We start from the raw sequence: 21,126 nt of genomic DNA, 5'->3' as shown, positions 1-21,126 counted from the left end.
ATGTACAGTAGCTGCAACGATGATTTTGTGCATATTCCATCTTCTTTATCGGAAATCTTAAAAGCATTGTTCTTTTGATTAAAATACATTGTTATGATTCCTTTGAAGATACACACCGATTACAGAGATCTTTATATGCCTTGGCCGTTTACCATTTAACGCGACAATCTGCTACCACAAGGACAGACTCTTTCAAATCAATAAGTGTATTGTAGGTGATATCATCAAGGTCTAATACAAATCAACAAAACCCGCTGTTATCCATTTTAAGTTCATATTACATGTACATCATATTGTAAATTTATTTAAGGTTAGATATTGCTCGATTTTAATAAAGCTGGCAGCTTTATCGCTGTAAATTATGAAAATTGGAGGCCCAAAGAGCCCAGTTGAAGTATAATTGATAAGGCAGTTTTGTAGACTTGGTTTGAACAAATGATAGGGCAAAGAAGAAAACAAACTTAACACTACAATAAATGAACTACATTAAATATCATTTAAATTGTCATATATTTATTTTTTTAACGAAAAAGAACAAAGACTTCAACAGTAACAATCTTTATTTCCAACAATCAATAGTAACAACAAAATTAATGAATGAAATAAAAACAATTTGTTGGGTTGGCACGAACGGGCACCTGAGTAAAACAAAATAATAATAAAAAGAATTTCCTTCTCCATCCTGAAATGCTTGATAGTTTAAAGGTTTTTTACATAAAGGACAACTAAAAAGCATGATGAAACACATTTTAACAAATCAAATATTTAAAGTTATTATTTCCGTTTAAAAATATTTTCTATACATAAATTGCGATAAAAAACTAAAACTTACCCTGGAACTATAATTTCATAAAAATATCAAAAACATATTCCTACATTCAAAACGAAAAAAGGCATAAAACAGTTAAATAAATATAAATTCAACATAGTACTTCTTTATTTAAACAAGCATTTTAAAGTTGATGACTTTCTTTTTTCAATATAATGAAATAGAGCCATATTTCTTTTTTTTTTACATATTGCATGTTAATGCAAAGCATAATATCATAGTACAATACTTATTGCCATAAGATAAACTGAAGATAAAATGAAGCATCTACTTTATAAATTCAATCACATAAGACAGAGTCGTCCCTTTGCCAGTACTTGTATTTGTAACTACATTAAAATGGTTTGATTTACTGATTTCAACATGCTTACATTCCAAATTTAGTTTGCCTAATGTCTGAGCAAATTTGTATGATTGTGATTTCAAAAATATATCATATTCTGCTAATATTAAAAGAAACTTGGGCATGGTGTTCGCACTTTTTGATCTCTGGGCCAAATGTTCCGGGGATGCCTGAAGCCACTGTTTGGAACTCGTGCCGAATGTTGGTTCAAGGTACACATGGCGGAGCCAATGTTTGTTCAAACAGAGGAGGTCATATACGCCGGATATTGAAATAACACCCTGGAAAATAAAGAAAGAAAAGATACAATGAATTAATTGTTTTTCAAAGGCGAATTCTTTGAACACTTGGAATGAAGAGTGAGTTATCAAATCTGAAAGTCACGATATCAATTGTGAATCTTTTATCCATGTTGTGCGTATTTCAAGAGATAATCTTGCATGACTCGGAATGAGATATATCACAATAGAAATATCGAAATCATATAAGAAAAACAGACTTAAAACAACATGTTCGCTCCATTTTGAATTTGAATTTTTCACCTACTTTTATTAGATATCAATGTGTGTAAGCCACACAGTAATCAATTCATGAGGAATATCAGTTCATTTATGACCCTTTAAGGTCATTTTCAACATTCCATTATCACCATAAACTGATAAATTTCAAATGTAATTTTGTTTTCATATGACCTAAATGTATAAAATGATAACGAATGTGTAACATTTGACATAATTTTAAGTTTATTTTATTGGGTTATTGTCCTAAATTATAAACTTTCAAGATGACATTTTTGAATTTTCAAATATATTACTGAGATAGCATTGCATTTAAAATGTACAAATATAATTACAATGTATTTAAGTTATGCTACTATTCATAAAAAATCCATTATAGTTTTAAGTGATGTAACTACTGGTAAATGTATATCGTGTGAATGATGATTAGATATTTTTAAAACCAAATTTAAATCTTACACTATAAAATCATTGTTTTATGTCATTCATCATAGTTAATGGTACCAGACACATATACATGTATATAACTCTGTGATAGTACAGATTTTTGGTAAACGAATTGCATGTGTAATGAACAACTATTTTTCGCTCCCTTAAATTTTATTTGAAATAAAGATTAGTGTTAACAACTACTTTTGTTTCACCTTTACATCCTCTGTAGAACATGCCACCTCTGCAAGAATTGATTCATCAAGGGCAGATAGGGTGGCCAAATGCCCACCAGCAGAATGTCCCATCAAATACAATCGGTTAATATCTATGTGCCCAGTCTCTTCACAGAAACATTTAGCCCATCTGACGGCCTGAGCAACTGCTTTCACCTGCCCATCATATGTTGACCCATACCTTCTAATTCTTTGATAGAATATCATAGTTTGTGTCAGAATTAACGTTGAAATCGCCAGATAGTGTAACAATGAATTTGAATAAAAAGATAACACTAGCACAGCGAATAAAGATAATCCAAATAATCTTATATGCATAATTGAAATATTGAATTCTTTTCTTTTAAAGAAAAATAACGTAGCAATTACAGAATTTGTAAAAGTCAAAGTTATTAAGAACAGTGTATTTAAATTGGTGATAACGCCGTTTTCCAAGTAAATAAGCTCTCTCGTTACATAAAAGCGACTGTTGTCGACAATTCCATATAAGAAGAGTAATAATAAGCCATGTATAGGCAAACATAGGACGAATATAACAAATACGGACTGGATATAAGACAGTAACATCTCCACTATCAACACAACTGGTCCAGCCTCGGTCAGCGGATAGGACACAATAGCACATGCGATATTGTTCTGTGCAAGAACCTCTCCAATGTTACCATAACTACCAATAAAATATTGAAGAAATGCCACAAGAAAATTCACATCAAAGAACAAGTAATGTTTCCAAGCCGACCTGCCACCCCTCCGCCAGCCTCCTCCATGAATAAATAAAACAAATGGTACACTTTTACTTTCAGAGCTTCCCGAATCATCATTGAACTTATCCCTTGAATATCTGTTGTTAATATGCTCCTGATTTTCATTTGTCTCCCTAATATCATTTACGATATTATAAGTACCATCCTTATCACCCTTATTTCGAATATTATTAACAGCGTTTGTATCCTTTTTGTGAATTTCGTTATTTCGTTCATAGGTCCTTACATCGTCCGGGAGATACAGATCTAAGTGACAGTCTCCATGCTCTACTCCCGGGATATTAGCAAAGAAAACATCTTTGTGTATAACAACCATTTTACTAGCGAAATTACATTTCTGTTATATGCTCAACTTGAACGTATGTTATCGCGAGTATACACTAGTTTAAGCGTGTGCTAGTTTTATATGATTTATTTATAAATATACAATTCAACATTTGACAGCAAAAGAATTACACGCGCAACAAACCACGAGAGCGTTCTTTATGTCATACGGCAATGAATCATGTTTAAAACGGTTAAGTAATCCATTTCACAACTTTTAACAGTTGATAAAATATTTGATCTAGTTTAAGTACACTTTATATTAACAGCAAGTTTACAATACAATGTATAATAACCACTGAGTGGTTTTTAAACAGTAGTAAAATCGATATGTACTACAAATTGATTGATATGTTAAGCATGAACAGACAATCATATAGAAAAAATTAACAAAATAATACACAGTTACTTTCCTTTTCATATTGAAGATATTTGATACATGCAATTTGATATTACATTTGTATGTACAAAAATAAAGAGTGTATTAACTTACAAAGGGTCGGACACATAAATAAAACTGTACATCGCTGGCAGCTTACATTGGATTCATATGAAATGTTTCTGCTATTTTAACACATAAAGTTTCTTTAGTTTTAGACAACAGTTTTGTTTATCTTTACCCATAGTGAATTTGTTCTGCTTTTGATTTTGAAAAAGTTAATTGTATATGTAAGGGGATTTAACATATTAAAAGTGTCGACCATAACTACATCTGTATTTATAAATAACAACGATTGTATGTGAACTATTATGTCTTTAAAAAAGTATTGTGTTTATCAGGAATAATATAAACGAACTATTTCCTCTTAAACTGTACATAAATAGATCAAAATAGATCTAAGTCGAGAAAGATTTATGTCATTGTTTTTACCGTTTATGGAGTGCCTACCTTTCTATGGCTATGTCGCCTTTCTATGGCAGTACGAATACTAAGGAAAAAAGATAGATTTGCAAAACTTTTAATTTGGACGAGATCACATTTCAAATACATTTCACAAATATTTAGCTACCAACCATTATTTTATTTTAATGATTTTGAATGCATCACAATCAAAGTTTGAAACTTAATGATTTTATATAATAAAAAAGTGCAATTTGATAAACATGCAATTATAGAAATCAATGTTTACAGGTATTCTTATTTTATTTACATGTAATACAGTCGTACTTGAGTGTTTCATTTCATTTGGTTAGATATTATTCTTTCACACAATAATGTGTATGTATGTAAGTGAACTAAAATATTTTATATTGCTGTTTTTGTTGTATACCAATATCACTTGTTGTAATCAATTGCATTTATACAATTATATAAAATTAAAATTGTTTATTGAAATAGATTTAACTAGAAAATGAAATTGGTGTTATCAATTCAGAAAGAAGTGATAAAACTTATGATCATATGTTTTCATGTGAAATATAATACAATTGTATGAAGGAAACAACTACACTTGTTTTGAAACAGGTTTTAATAAGTTTTACATTTTGTGTTGAACTGGCCAGGGTCAAATTTACATATAAAAGGCATTTTGTCTGGGGTGAATTATATCCATAAACATAATGGGCATTACATGATATCAAATAATCTCAAATACGGATTATACATATTCTCTATATGAACCTCTTATACAATACACGTGTATATTTATAGAGAAAGTGTAAATTCCGTCAAGCTTTATCTAGAGCCTTATGATACTACACAATCTCTTTCAAAATAAATATTATTTTTGATAGATTTTATTACACATGTATTCTTTTTTTTACTCTATTAAGCTTGATGACAAAATATAACTTTTTCATGATTAAATGATGTGATATTTTGTAATGATTGTTTTCATTCTTTAGTCATAATGTTTGCATTGATTTAAATCAATATATTGTAGCACATTTTATGTATACGCTACAAAAAATGTTTTTATTTTATGAATGAGGCCCAGCTTTCTGTGGTACTAGATATGAGATTAAATGGACTGGTTTTCTTGGGCGCGTCGACAATAACCAACGTTTCAGTCTTATATTATATTAGGGTGGTCGTTTATATAGCGCAATCAATGTGTTATCAACTGTTTAAGAATTTTGTATTTCAACAAAAATGACATTTAATCATTTATAGATTTTCCATTTGCATTGTTGTAAGGTCATTTAAGTAATTAAATGACTTATATTAACATTATGTGTCTCTTTGTCTTCATTCATTTACTTGCTAAATACAAATGAGCCGCGTCAGGACAAAACCAACATAGTGCGTTTGCGACCAGCATGGATCCAGATCAGCCTGCGCACCGTCTGATCAGGATCCATGCTGTTCGCTTACCAACCCTATTCTGATAGCGAACAGCATAGATCCTGATCAGACTGCGCGGATGCGCAGGCTGGTCTGGATCCATGCTGGTCGCAAACGCACTATGTTGGTTTTGTCGTGACGCGGCTCAAATGAATGCGAACCAAAAGGAAACCACATCAATTGTACATTCATGTGAAGGAAGACTTAAAGAGCCTGTACGAGTGTATCTCCAATTTGTAATAATGTCAGAGTAATTTCCCTTTATCAGCAGCAAATGGTAAATTAATTGATTGACGCTATTGAATGTATGCTTAATGTAGAAATTCTTTTTCATGCTATATCGTACACGACAGAAAATTGTCAAAATTAATGCTTTGCGATCAATTTTCTTTCACGATTTTTAAAACTGGGACGTTATATTGTAAAAGAGATATAACTTAGTAACTTGTTTTCGCATCAATCTTGATTGATTCATAATATGTCAATAAATGGGCTCACTTCTAAATAGAAACTTTGTAAAAATGCATATTAATATTTTTTTTCAGACTATTTGCTCAAAGCTCTGAATATATCTAATATACTATATAAATATGTGTAGTTACATGTTTTTGCTGTGTCTACGGTCTAATTTTCACATTCAGAATTGTCATGGAAAAAAGAAAGTATTGTAACATCCAATATAATCTCGCATTATTTTCCAGCTATGATATCCTATCAGCCATCACGCACAATTATTACGGAAAAAAAATATATTTCAGCATTTAACATGGTTCAATCAATAAATCTAATATCGGCATGATAAAACTTTTGTCTTTTATTTTTTGTTTTATTTATGGCTAGGAACAACACTTTTTAGATTTAAGAAACCTAACTGGAGTCCAAAAGCTAAAATTTTTAAAATTTGAAATTCTTTAATAAATCAACAGGGCAACTTTTCACGAAAATGTATTAAAATACAATAAATAAATAACTCTTAATTAAAATGAAATTTATTTGTGTGTGACTCTTAGCCCGATGTGAGTTTAACTGTTGAGAAAAAAAAACTATTTCCAGTCCAGTCACGTCAAAAAAGAGTCCTTTAAATGCAGCTTTTATGACGCATACTCAAAAATAGAAATGGAAATTTAAACATTGCGCACAATTTTTTGTAACAAGTTAACCAATATTTATGATTAAGTTTTCAAATTTATTTTGTGGCAAAATGTTATTGATAGCTCGCAGTAAAGCAATTTTGAAGAAATTGGAATCTGTCATGTAGTAATATTTGTGTAGGAGTGCGTCAAGATTTTTACAAGTCCCTAAATACCAGAGATATTTTAAATATTGGTTAACATTTCCTTTCTAGCTAATAACCTTTATCATCTTATCGTTGAAATTTCAGACCACAACAGAATATTGTTTGCAACAACTTACTTTAGAGGTATTTGATACTCTTGTAGAATGTACACGTTTTCATCACTGTTTTTTTAATTATATTACAATAAATGGGGAAAAATACATAAAAACAATAAAAAAGATAGACGGAAACCCTAGAAGATCCAAAACGACAAAATTGAAAATATTGCGACTCGATACGATTGAGCATGTTTAGGTCTTTATCTCTATTGAATTAAATGATTTTACGCGATCAACATATTTTATAATAATGTTTTTTTTTTCAGAAAGCGCTTTTGTAATTAATGATATTAAGTAAAATAAAATGAGTAAAATGCTCATGAAACACAAAACTACAGCATTTTTCTAGTAATTTTGTAAATTTAAGGGCGAATAACACCAATACGTGAGATAATAAGGAGTAAAAACAAATACACGTGAAACAATAAGGGGGGGGGTAACATCCACGTGACACAATAAGGGAGAATAACATTAACACGTTACACAAAAATGGGAAAGTGCACCAACATGTGACACAATAAGGGGGAATAACACCTATACGTGAGACAATAAGGAGTAATAACACCAACAGGTGACACAATAAAAGGAGTAATAACACAAACATGTGACACAATAAGGGGGAATAACACCAAAAGGTGAGTCAATAAGGAGTAATAACACCAACATGTGACACAATAAGGTGGAATAACACCAAAACGTGAGTCAATAAGGAGTAATAACACCAACATGTGACACAATAAGGGGAATAACACCAAAAACGTGAGTCAATAAGGAGTAATAACATCAAAACGTGAGTCAATAAGGAGTAATAACACCAATACGAGATATTATAAGGGGGATAAAACACCAACACGTGAGACAATATTGTGGAATTACACAAAAAACGTGAAACAACAAGGAGTAAAGACATAATATGGGGGAATAACACCAAAACGTGAGACAATATAAACATTGTATATCTGATACCTACTTCACCAATTAAGTACATTGTACCTAGTAAACAGCTAAAACGAATGTACAACAAAAATGCTCAAATGAGAATAAAATACTACATCATCGACATATTGGAGTTCCAACCACGGTTACTAGATGTTTACAATTCCTTTGAAAAAATAATTACAAAACATTACGTTTCTCCATAAAGAAATTGGACATTTTACAGGACACTAACACAAACGACTTCGATCCAATAACAAGAACAATAATAAGCTTCTTATTCCATTAGTTGTAAATTATGAAATTGCCTGCCGAGAAAATATGACAAATGAAATGGTCGCACATGATAAAAGATAAAACGCTGAAAGTAACATATATAAACACATGTTAAAGATAATTTTACAACTTTTGTTATAGGTGGCATAAACTTTTTGGAAAAATATTGAAGCTATACTGTACGATGTGCAATACGGGTCAAAACGACACACATTGAGTATATAAAAAGAGAAGGTTTAAGTCTTGTCTGTGATATACAGGCTTCATAACCTAAGATCCTTTTTTGATTATTCCATTTTATTTAGTTCCGCCCATTGTTTTCTCGTTTAGGGCACACGCATTCTTTTACTTGGGAACCAAACGCCGCTTTTCATGGAATGACACTACTATGTCACATTGAAGGTTCCATGATAACCGCCGTATGAACACATCTGCGGATGTTTCTAAATTCAAAATTTCACCATTTTTGTGTTTAAATTTTGAATGGCTGCTTAGTGCGTGGACGGTAACTTGCACTTTCCAGTACCGTCCATGAACAGGCTCAATCAAACCGAGCCTGCAACATTTTACAATTTTGCCGTGTTGGGCTTTCTTTAGGGATTCTTAAAAATACCAACTTGACGAAAGATCACTTTGTATTAAAAATAAAACATGAAAATTGACAGGCTCAATCAAACCAAGCCTGCGACATTTTCAATTTTACTGTTTTGGGCGTTTTTAGGAGTTCCGTTTTTACTCTTTTTCACTCTTTAGTATTGAATGTAATTCTCTATTATATTAAAGGAACACTGTGTATAAAAACACCGTGCAAAATTCATTCAAATCTCGAAGTTATGTCAAACTATTTTCATTCCCAATTCCTTTCAAATTTCAAAGCAGAACTCCTACAAGTATTTGTACGATTTCATATAATAGTATTGACATTTAACAAGAATACAAATGTCCTTGATTTGTTGACTAACATTTGGTAAATGTCTTTTATAATTACATCGTATCTTTGTTGTTGAAATGAAAACATCTTAAGATTTTTTTTAATTATTCAATTAGATATATGAGACATTGTTTTCTTGGAAAAGAGAATGCATATTCAGGTCATAGAATTTTATGCACTCTTAATTTGTTTTTATACGGTGCCAAATTGGGTACTTACGTTGCTTGTTATTGTGGGAATTTACATTTCTTAAATATGTTTATCTCCCTTGTTGATCTTTACTCTAGTGCATGTTTACCCCTGATGTATCTAAACATTACATAGTAAACATCAAACAAAGGTATATAAATGTAGGGAGAAATGACTAGAGAGTCATTTTGAATTCTAAAATCAACCAGAAGGAGCGACGTTCACAGACTGGCCCTCCGACAACATCCAGTACCACATTAACACCGGAAAGGAACCAAATAGTACACCGAAGAGAAACGGGGCAAAAACGTAAAAGTTCGAACTTGTGATTGTCAATAGCTGTTACTTATTCATATATGTTTTTTATGTAATTTCTCTTTAATCAAACATTTGTTGACAAGACAATGTACATATTTATAAGACTGTAAATAGAATTCTGTTCTGTTTTAAAATATATTTATATTGCGTCGTATTGATCTCTATTAGCAATACTTTACCAATAAAATCAAAGAATAGTAAAATAAATGTATAAGAGAACCCAAGGCTTAGTTTGATTGAGCTTGTGCATGGACGGTAGTGGTAATTGCAATTGCAAAGCAACCGTCCATGCCTTCTGGCATCGGCTTAAGCAGAATTCGTTAACACATGAAAATGGTAAAATTTAATTTCAAATGTAAAGATTTATGTTTTTGTTAGTACTAAAGACAGGAAGAAAACAAATTAAAGAAGACGTAAAGAGGAAAATGGAAGTTAACTGTAGAACTTAGTGATATTTCATACAAAACGTCAATTAAATGTATTCTTATTAAGACAAATGTCATGGGGAACACATAAACTGTCTCAAAATAATGGATAGACATTATCATTAAAAACAAAATATGTCATATCACTAACTGTAGAGATACTATATAACGTATCGAATTTGTTATACTAAACTGTTCGTGGAAAACTTGGGGAAAATTAAAGTTTTGAAAACAGAGTAAAAAAAATCAGTTTTTATTATGAAAATTGGAATATTTCGTATGTCTCACAAAAACAGACTAGGACAGTATTTATCTTTAACACTTAAAGCTGAATGGCTCAAGATGAGCAAAAATATTTAAAAAAAAATCTAACTTAAAAAAAAGCTTAGATTTTAAGGAAAGTAATAATTTACCTGTTAAGTAAGATTAATGATTGAGTTTTCAGTATTTATCACAATATTCTACTGCGTGACTAGCGGAATAAGCGGTTTTGTTTGCAAATTTTGACCTCTTTTGGGTAATTTACGTGGAGTGTTGCAATGTGTAAATTATTTTTTTGTTCCCTTCACAATATTTTACTTTTAAATGCATAATTTAAAAAAAATATGAAAATTAGCATAAGTCAGGCATGCTGCTTTAATGTATAAAAACAGCTTTTGGGAGGAAGTACCGGTAAAATAAAGCAACACTAAAGTGAAACACGGGGGCAAAGCTTTATTTCACTGCTGTCACCCGTCATCACCTTGACACATGTTGTTTTTTACAAGACAAGAGAAAAAAGGAATGTATCCTAAAGAATTGCAATTAATTTCTTTATTCACGAGAAGTTACTGTATAAGTTTAATGATTTTCAATATTGCTATGGAAGGTGGCCTTTGATGTTTCAATATTTCCAACTACCATCACAATCATTAAGGTACAATCATAATAATGCATTGTTTTATGCACAGAAATAAAAGTTACAAATGCATCGATTTATAAACATTGTTTAGCTCTAGCTATAATATTTGAAAAGATAATGATAAGCACAAGAATTTTTATAGTGACAATAATGTAAATTCGACTAAAGTGAATAAAACACAGCATTTTCCACAGAAAACTGTATAAGATCAGAACAAAAAAGTTACCTACTAAAACACGAGGGAGAATGCTTTGTTTAATAAGAGTGTATATACTGTTTGTGTGAAAAGATCAATTTATAATGTTCTGCTTCTTTTCATTACAATATACCCTTTGTCTGTTTTTATACAGAAAGATATTGTATTATAATATTTCTTACTGAAAAACTCATAATTCATTAATTCATTTGATAAGAAATTTCCAATTTTGTAAAATGCGATATTCAAACAAAATACTACTCATTTGTGACAATGGAAAACTTGGAAAACTATCCCCAAGGTCATTTTGAACTTGAGATTAGTAGTGTGTAATAACCAAATCCATGCATAAATTTCATGTCTCATGCATGCTTTTTTATTTGTCCGTGTTTATTTTGACACACTGGTCTAAAATAGAGAAAGACAGAACCCCCAAAGAGCGCCCAGAACGACAAAATTGAAAATGTTGCAGGGCCTGATCATGGTCCAACGGTAGCCATGCAAGCTACCTTCCACGCCCCAAGTTACCGTCCACGCCCCAAGTTACCATCCACGCCCCTCTAGCTGCCGTACACGCCTCTTTGACTTCCTATACAAAAGTGAACAAACAAATAATATATTGGTACAATAATTTAAATGAATGTTAAGGATATTAAGAAGGCTGTGTTCCGGGGACAATGCTCTATCTTGTTGTCTATCTTGTTGATCTTTAGTTGTCTAGACATTTACTATGCTTGACCTATATTATTCCTACAACTAGATATTAACCTGATATATGTCGTCTGTGGAAATAAAATTAACGCTTAAAAGGTGATAAACGTTGTTCTCTTATACAAAATGAGATTTCCAAGGATTTTGTCTCACTAATGAACAATCTAGTGCTTATAATTATGTACGGTGATTACTTTTGATTAAAATTGCTATACGATGTCATTCAAATTATCATACAAGATTGGTTGTATGGATTATTTTCTACGTATGAAACAAATGGATACATTTCACTGTTAGAAATGAAAGCCAACTTTTTATGTTTTAATCTATTACTTTAATCTATGCTTATATCTATTCGAATAACTTCAAAAGCATCCGACTGGAAAACGTTTTATTGAAAAGGAATAAAGCTATATCCAATAAATAATTTTATAAAATTTATTAACACTGAAATATTATTGTTTCCATAAATTATGGTATATTCTCGAAAGAGTTGACTGTTATTTAATTCACATGAATATTGCACGTAAATAAAAAAAAACTGTTCCGGAACATAACTTATGTTGCTATAGGGTTTTAGTTCTTCAACAATGAGATTCCGTGCATGCTTCATTCGTTTTCAAGGCAATGTACTAACATATTTTTCATACAGGCTTTTTAAAGTATTGTATTCTTTTTCAAAATGCATACAATAATTTCTGCAGCCGATATGTATCTTCATACACTTCAAATTATTCAATTTGTTTTTTAAATCCCCGCATCTCAGTATTGCGCGGCGCGAAATAATCTTAAACTCTTGGTCTGTCCATGCCACATGCCACATTGGCCGTAAATTTGTTATTGAACACTTTACCATTTATTACCGTCGGAAACCTTTCAAACAACATTTATTTGAATGTCTGTGTCTGATGATATACTCGTTTATCATCAAGAATACTTACAATCATTTACTCGAGTTGTTTGTTAGTACAAATTTAGAGACGCTGCGTTAAAGTAGATAGAACTTTATACTCCCACACTAATCAAGTTAATTAAGATAGTCCTTCGGCAGACTTTTAACTGATAATTGTTTTAATTCGTTTGTTTACGTTCGTCTAGAAATCAGGAATAGATACTTTTAAATTATTTTTTTTCTATTTCATTTGCATTTTTAGTAATATGCTGCACCCGTCATCCGAAATGGTAACAAAACTTATAAGGGTTCCTGGAAAAGTTCCCCAAAACAAATAAAAGTGCTTGACATGAAGAACAAAATGCTCATTATTTGTGAGAGATTTTCTAGAAGTATATTATTCATGATCCTCACGAAGTGCTTTGACAGAAATCTTATATATTTTATGACAAAATTCATTTTTGTTCTGTCTTATATCTTGTAACAAACTAATATATCTGATGTACTATTAAAATAATCATTATAAGTTATTTCTTGCCAAGAAAAAAAATGAAATTATCCCATTTATAAAAAGAAACTAATACATGTATGTCTCGACAATATTTTTTTTATTTTTCTAGACAAGTTTACATCCAATTTACAGTTTAATACAGTGCATTTGTAATAATTATACTTTGATACTTATACAATTTAAAGCTACCATTCTGTCATAATTTTACTTTATTTGAACTGAAATAAGTAGTTTATGGAGGAATAGCTTCTTTATTGGCAAATTGTATATTACCTAATTTGCTATATACGAGTTAGTATAATAGTTATAAACTTCAACGTTGCCCCACTCTTATAACCTCCTTTTTTCATCGCTTTTGTTAGAAGCATTACCAATGGACCTATGTGGCTTTTTTGGGTGCTGTGTTTAGTCAGTTTTCGTTTTATACTCGTATATTATTTAAGCTTTGCACACATTTTTTATTGGCATAAATATCTTGTATATTAGCATTAAGTAAAGTGAAGAATTGTTAAAAGAACAAGAAAAAATGAAGACAATTTGACATGACATGTAGGCATTTTTGTAACCACAAATTGACCATCATCAATATATATTAAGTTATAGAGATCCGCAGAGATAATAAAGACATTGGATACTATTAATTACCCGTTGCAGACAAAATATACGGGAATGGGATAAATAAGCGTCGAGGTCACGAAATATGCCATAAAGAACAAAAACAGAATAATTAATTTTAATTTTCACACGTAGTTAAACCACTATGATGTAGAAACACATTTTTATTTCTGCGCGCTTTGGTTCTTCGCGGTATATAAGTGTTTGAGCCAATCGAGAAATTAATTTGCATTATCAGCCAGTAAAATTGTTCAAAACACTGGCACCGTTCATCAATATACGTTGAAAGAAAAGAAATATTTAGAAGTAATGATGAAAAGTGGTAAAGAAGCTAAGGTGACATATCCTCATACCACTAATAAACAAGTTTTCAGTTAAAGAGAACACAATGAGCACAATAATGAAATCCCAAAAAGGCAAATTTGAAAACGGTACGGGCTCGATTTGATTGTGCTTGTTTATTAAGGGAAGTTGTAAATACAAGTTACTGTCCATGCCCTCTTGCACCGAATAAAGCAGACATTGGAAATTTAAAAACGAAAAAGGTAAACATTTTGAATATAGAAAAATCCGAAGATGTATTAATTCTGTGATTATAATTGAACATCGACAAGAATTCGCTTTAGATTTAATGTGTGAGTGTTTTTTTGTTTCTCTTTTTCAAGCATCTGGCAAAGGTAATGACATTCTTACTTAATTCAAGTCCTATCTTTCTGATATACACCACTGTACTACTGCTCCAACTTCTCGTGGTGTTGTTTGTCCGTTTAGCTCATAAAAGGAGATACATGTAATACATTATAGCTAGCTATACAAATTATAGATATAATTTCCAAGATGTTTTTATCGTGTTGTATTTATTAAACTTATCATTAAAATGTTAAAATTGTAAAACTTACAACTATATCATTTAATATTGTTTACCAAGGAAAATTATATTTTTCTATAAAGCAGGGAAAATTAATTTTTATCCTGTTGTATTTATTAAATTAATTATTAAAATGTTCTAATTGTAACACTTACAACTACATCATTTTATATTGTTTGTTAAGGAAAACTATATTTTTCTATAGTAGCAGACAAAATTACAAGCAAACGAGAAGTTTTTGTACTAAACTTAGTTGAGTCGTCATATTTGCCTAGATACCAGAAGTTCGATGTGATATTTCATACAAAACGTCAATTAAATGATATCTCATTATTATAAATGTCATATACAACACATAAACTGTCGCAATATGATAGATATACAAGGTCATTAAAATGGAAAAGTATGGTATAAAACCTGCCTCTAACGATAGAATTTTGTTGCTGCAAGAAAATTATATTAATGGTATAAAATTCTGAAATTCACAATTATTCAAAGTAATGAATTTGAATTATGATGACATTTATAAATAATATAAAATACTGAGCAAATTTGTAAAAGATGTCAAAAAGTTTAAAAAATCCAGCAAATTTTAATTTCTTACTGATATCAAATGGGGCACTAAAAACGGAAAATATGAAAAACAAGATCAGTAAGTAAGGGCGGCATTCAATGAACGCATCGACATACGAATATAATTAAGAATTAAGTTGATAATCGTATTATACACATGTGCGATTTTTAGCCCAATTTGAGTGTTACATACCCAAGCTACCTAAATCTTGAAAATTTGTTTCCAGTCCTATCACATCAGTGTTGTTTGTGCGGTTTGGATGCCCCGTGCACTCAATCAAAGATGTTATGTAATCCATCCTTGAAGTTGATCCAGTTAATATAAGACAATAGAGAAAAAACAGAATACCATAAGCTGACCAGCATAGTAAGATGGCCGTATGAACACATCTGCGGATGTTTCTAAAGTGTTCTGCTTAAGTTGGTGCAAGGGGGCGTGGACAGTAACTTGCATTTTCAGTACCGTCAATGAACAGGTTCAATTTAACCGAGACAACAACATTCAAGATACCCTGCTAGTGTGGCTGGATGATGTCATGGGCTGCATTCTGTAAACGTCGCATTGCCTTGTTAATCTTTGTTCTCATTTTCTTTAAAGGATCAGAAATGTAATATATCTGATGGGAAAAGCCTTTTCTCGTTTCTAGTGTGGCATAGTTTAATGCCTTTAAATCTTCTGAACTACTACGAAACTACACATTAAAGCTCTTTTTTTAGACACCTGTCAGATTGATTTTTGTTTGTTAGCTGGCACTAGAAGGAACTGTAAAATTGACAACAGACAACAAAGGTCAGTTATATGCCTTAAAGGACACTTGTATACAAAATTTAAACAAAGTTTACCGTATGGTTTACGAGGTATTGGCATTTTTCTGAACTGAAACTTGGATGTTAGAAGGGCTCTTTTTCAGAAATAAGGAAACTCTAAACAATCTATAATATTATTTTTGGAAAATGTTTTCCTATTGATCAATTTTAAGAAACAAATAATAGCATTCAGCTAACCTAACATATCACACAAGCAAAATGATTGATTCTACTCAAAATGTTTGAAATCTGTATAAAAATGTTACCCTACCCCACCCGTTAAACATTTGTTTGACTATTGCCCTATTTAAAGAGCCTTATTTAAAACGAATCCCTAAAATTAACCAAATGAGGGGCTGTTTTCAAAGTGTGCCTAAATTTTCTAAAAGATGCTGTTACACATTTTTTTATGGTTTTATATCTTAAATATGTTGATCACCGCTTATCCTTGCGTGATCGTAAGAGGCGATTAAATGGGCTCGAATTGCTGGCTTCGGTGCATCTCTTAGCTTCAGCAGGTGAGGTGGTTTTGATCCCTGTTGTCTACAACACCTTTCCTGTTTCGGCGCCATATCATCTAAATTGTGTTGGTGCGCCGTAAAACCAAACAAACAATTGTCAGAATATGACGATTATCTAAATGAAACGATTTTTAAAAACATCACAATTAAAAGAACCGAGCAATAATAAAATGTGGCAATAAAAGACGCGAGAGAGTACAATAATTGTTATTACACATAAACTATATGAAGATATACTGTCCGTGACCTATATAGTAATTACTACTAGAAATTAACCTGATTTATGTCGTCTGCGGAAATATAATGAAACCTCAAAAGAAGTTAAAAAGTTCTTCTTCTATCTAAAAAGTAATTGACAATACATATACTTTGTCTCTCTAATCAACATCTAAAATAATAGTTTCTTAGAAATGTTATCAATACGTCTCTGTTATTTGGCATCACAAAGAATTATAATCAAAGCGCTGCGTACACTAATATATGCATTTACACAGTGTTGATAATACACCAATCAATTCGTCCCCGATTTATAGATTTGCAAAAATGTACAACTACTTACTTTTTTCATCAAAAATTGAAGCGTGCTTACATAATTTGTGTTGTTTTAATGTTTATATCAATTTTCTTCAGTCTTTAAATGTTAAGAAATAAAACTGTTGCAAAATGTTACTTTTTACCTGCATCGTCTATATACATGTATAAGGCCATTTTTAATTATGGAATAGATATCTATTTTAAGCTGCATATTTGAAAGACTTTTACTTTCATCCAAAATATTTAACGTGACTATGTTAACATCGAAAACAAACATTATAAGCATTTGAAAACTGCTGCTTATTTTTTTAAGAATTACATGTACTTGGAATCTCTCATGCCCCTCTCGCATCGACTTAACCGGTATTCAAAAAAAAAAATTAACCATTTATTTTCATTCTCGATTCAATGCGTAACAATAATAATCGGGAATTTAATTGTGTATTAAAGTTCTATTTTAAGAGGCCTAGGGTGGATTAACAAATGAACAAAGATAAATTAATAAGATTCAACTGTGCTGATCAAAGACAAGAATTATTTGTTTTCAATCTTTGTTTTTAGACATTGAAAAAAAAGTTTCTTAAATGGAATTAATTTAATTAGTTGACTGTTGATCGCTTCATGAAATACATTTGTGACGTAAAATCTGATTTAAGAAATGAAAATTAATTAAGATGTGAACGTTATTGTATTTGTCAAAATGTCTAGGTGTGTGTGTTGGCAAGTTTGATTACATCTTTGATTGGCCATATGTCTTCTTGTTAAATAGAATAATTACTTTGTACATAATGAATAATAAATTATGATTACTATTTTAAAAATACACAATAATAGTGTACTCCCACTCGGCTATTCTACTTATTACGTTGCGTAATGTTAATCTTTAGAGAAGTACATAACTAATTCTTTCTAGCCTCATTCAATTTCAAATTTAATTAGGAGGAGCATGAATATATAAGATTCATGACATTCATTTCTCACACAATCAAATGGTAAAGGCATTCAAATTTTTGGGAGATTTTCTTCTCTGTTATAGTTGCTAATCGGCAATTCTCAAAATATCTAAATGTTTTACATACGTATGCAATCAATGTGAATCATTGTAATTTGTAATTGAAAGAATTACATACGTCTACGTGTATGTGAACAATTTCACGTCCACTCTTTTTTAAGACATTGAATGATATTCAGTATACCAAAGCCTAACGCTATACAATTTGCAATTCTTACATAGATCAACTGGGGTTGCACATAAAACGGAAAAAGAATGCAAGTGAAAATTGAGAAATATGCACAGAATCTAATAAAATATTTTTTGTTTATTCTTTGCCAAAAGTAGTTAATCGCTGTTCTTTTTTGTGTCATTCTTCTTAACAAAAATTATTAATTTTGTAAACCAGAGTGAGAGAATGATATAAAATCATAGGTCAAAACCAACGCATGATTTCGAAAAATTATTGTTTTGGTCCGAGACTCACTGTAAGACGATTTGAAGATAACAAAAGGATCAAATCCCTTTTTTTCCAAAACAAAAGTACAAAAACCGAAATAGTTGGAATGAAAATCGTAACACAGCTTATGAATCGGCTCAAGCAGATACTATTTAGGTTAAGAATCAACTTTTGAAATGGACAAGGAACGGTAGTCACTATTAACGTATCGGCCCTTTTAATTTTGAGTACTTTCAACGAGGGATATCCAAAATAACATAGACTTTATCTGTAAATGTTATATAGTTCATTCTATCGTTTACAAAATAACACCGTCATGAATTACATATTCATAAATATATTCAGTAAGTTTAATAATCGCATGGGAATCATCCAATATATTTCCTGTCTTACTCGATTTGCGTACTTTGTGTTGATTTTAAGATGAAAATTATAACATCCACGTAAGCATATACGTAGATATAAAAATGCATTAATTTCAAGATAGTCTAAAACTTTAGTCTGCTATAAATGAAGTGTGTGCTATTCCATATGACTCAATCTGATGGCGACGGTAAAACCAAACAAGCACATACAAAGACAACAGAACTGCATTTATTTTTAAATTCAAGATTAAACCTTATAGATCTAATTTCAGTATATTATTTATAATAATCTTGGAAGGAGACACTATAAAAATTACGGACACTCCTTACTTTGATTTGCTTCAATGTAATGTACTATAAGTCACGATCATTACTTAACGTTACCAGACCGGACCCCTGCACACTTATTTTGTTGATATCGTTCCTTCTTTAGGAAACTCTTTATAGATGGGCAATCATCATGACTTTGAAAACTATTTTGGTTTGAAAGTTCTAAATAGTAAAATACTTTGTGGTATGTTTTATTTCATTTAAATGTCCATCATTATAAAAGTTCTTTTTAGACAGGAAATCGGCTGAATTTGCGTGAGTGAAACGTATCTATTTTCGTCTTTTATGAGTTAATTTGAAAGTCAAGCGTTTCTATAAATAAGCAATACAAATCTAAAATTACTGTTGCCATCAACGAGTTAATGTTTTTTGTTTTGGCATGATTCTTAATGTAATTTATGAAATTGCGGGGGATTTAAGATCTGAACTATTAATAGAAAGCAGTTCATAGCTGCAATAAACAACTCCTACAATCTCGTAAATGATCAAAAAAGAAGTTGTTTGTGTTGAATGAAAGATTAATTTAAAGTCCACAAGAGTTATAAATACATGTTAGCATTTGGGATTTAATTTTTGGACTAGAAGCATTAAAATTGCAATGAACAGGTTCAAAATAGAGGTTTATATTGCGACCATATGTGCAAATTGTTTGTTTTAGCAACGTGTCTCAGAACCCGTCTTAAAGAAAATAAAAGATAGGCATTGGTGCTATTTAACATGTTACTAACAGTACTTTCGATCAATTTTATATACCTTTTTCCTAAACCTGGTCCGAAAAGTAAGTTCATGTGTATTCAGTTTTATTGTTAAATTATAGTAGAAACTAAACCTACGTGTGTCTATCTGGGAACCCAAACAAGATAAAAAATGAAAAGAAAGATTAACAAAATACAGCGACTTTCAATATTTCAATAAACATACCTGTTATTTTCACCAGTCTATTTCTGTTTTCATTACTGTCGATGGTTCGCCCCTTCCAAAAATATTGTGACAGGTTACGAATCAGGTTTTGTAAGTTTTAGTGTTTATTATGTTTAAACAGACGGCGTTATTTAGCATAGTTCTTGGTTTAAACATATTTTTATTCAAGGTAATATATACATGTTAATAATTTACAATTTAAGCAGTAAGGAATTGGACCGAGAGCTACAAAAGCTCATGGTAGTCCTCTCCTTTAACAATAGCAATATGTTCATATAATACATGGCTTATCATAATTTCAATTTAACCCTATAAAGAAGAAAAATGAAGAAAAAAGAAAAAAAGCATGGTTCTTGAAATCATTATTTACGTTACCCTAATTTTTTCTTTGAATATGTTTAGTTTTGTTGGTTTATGACTAATGCAACGTTTAAAGAGGCTTCAGCAAACAACTCTTTCATTGCTTTACTACTATACGATATTCTGAAAATTATTTGTCTTTATCGAACCTTTCGGATAATGTTGATATTGAGATATAGGGTATTTATGCTATCATAACATTCTTTTCAATTTTCGATAAAGAAACTTGTATAAGTTAAAGTATATTGGCCCTAGAACAGTTCAATACATATGGAACTTTGTTTAGTCTGAGTTTCTAATTCACATTAAGATATTGTTCTAGCTACTGAAACTAGTGCTTGTGTATGGCACACCTTGTATGACTTTAATTTAA

At 30.7% G+C, this 21,126-nt stretch overlaps 1 protein-coding gene across 1 annotated transcript; it reads right to left on the bottom strand.

Moving 5' to 3' along the window:
- Nucleotides 1-542: 542 nt before the first annotated feature.
- Nucleotides 543-3,729, bottom strand: LOC132741641 (uncharacterized). The gene is made up of 2 exons (XM_060729861.1): nucleotides 2,335-3,729; nucleotides 543-1,453 (listed from the first exon to the last, which is right to left on the bottom strand). Exons 1-2 carry the CDS (start codon nucleotides 3,433-3,435, stop codon nucleotides 1,097-1,099), a joined length of 1,458 nt encoding a protein of 485 aa, XP_060585844.1. The 5' UTR covers nucleotides 3,436-3,729; the 3' UTR covers nucleotides 543-1,096.
- Nucleotides 3,730-21,126: the final 17,397 nt, after the last annotated feature.

The sequence above is a fragment of the Ruditapes philippinarum genome, unplaced genomic scaffold (assembly GCF_026571515.1).
Source record: "Ruditapes philippinarum isolate M1 unplaced genomic scaffold, ASM2657151v2 ctg592_1_1_1_1, whole genome shotgun sequence".
Lineage (NCBI taxonomy): Eukaryota > Metazoa > Mollusca > Bivalvia > Venerida > Veneridae > Ruditapes > Ruditapes philippinarum.
Note: the sequence above shows the minus strand (reverse complement) of the source record. Positions and strands in the feature narration are given on the sequence as shown.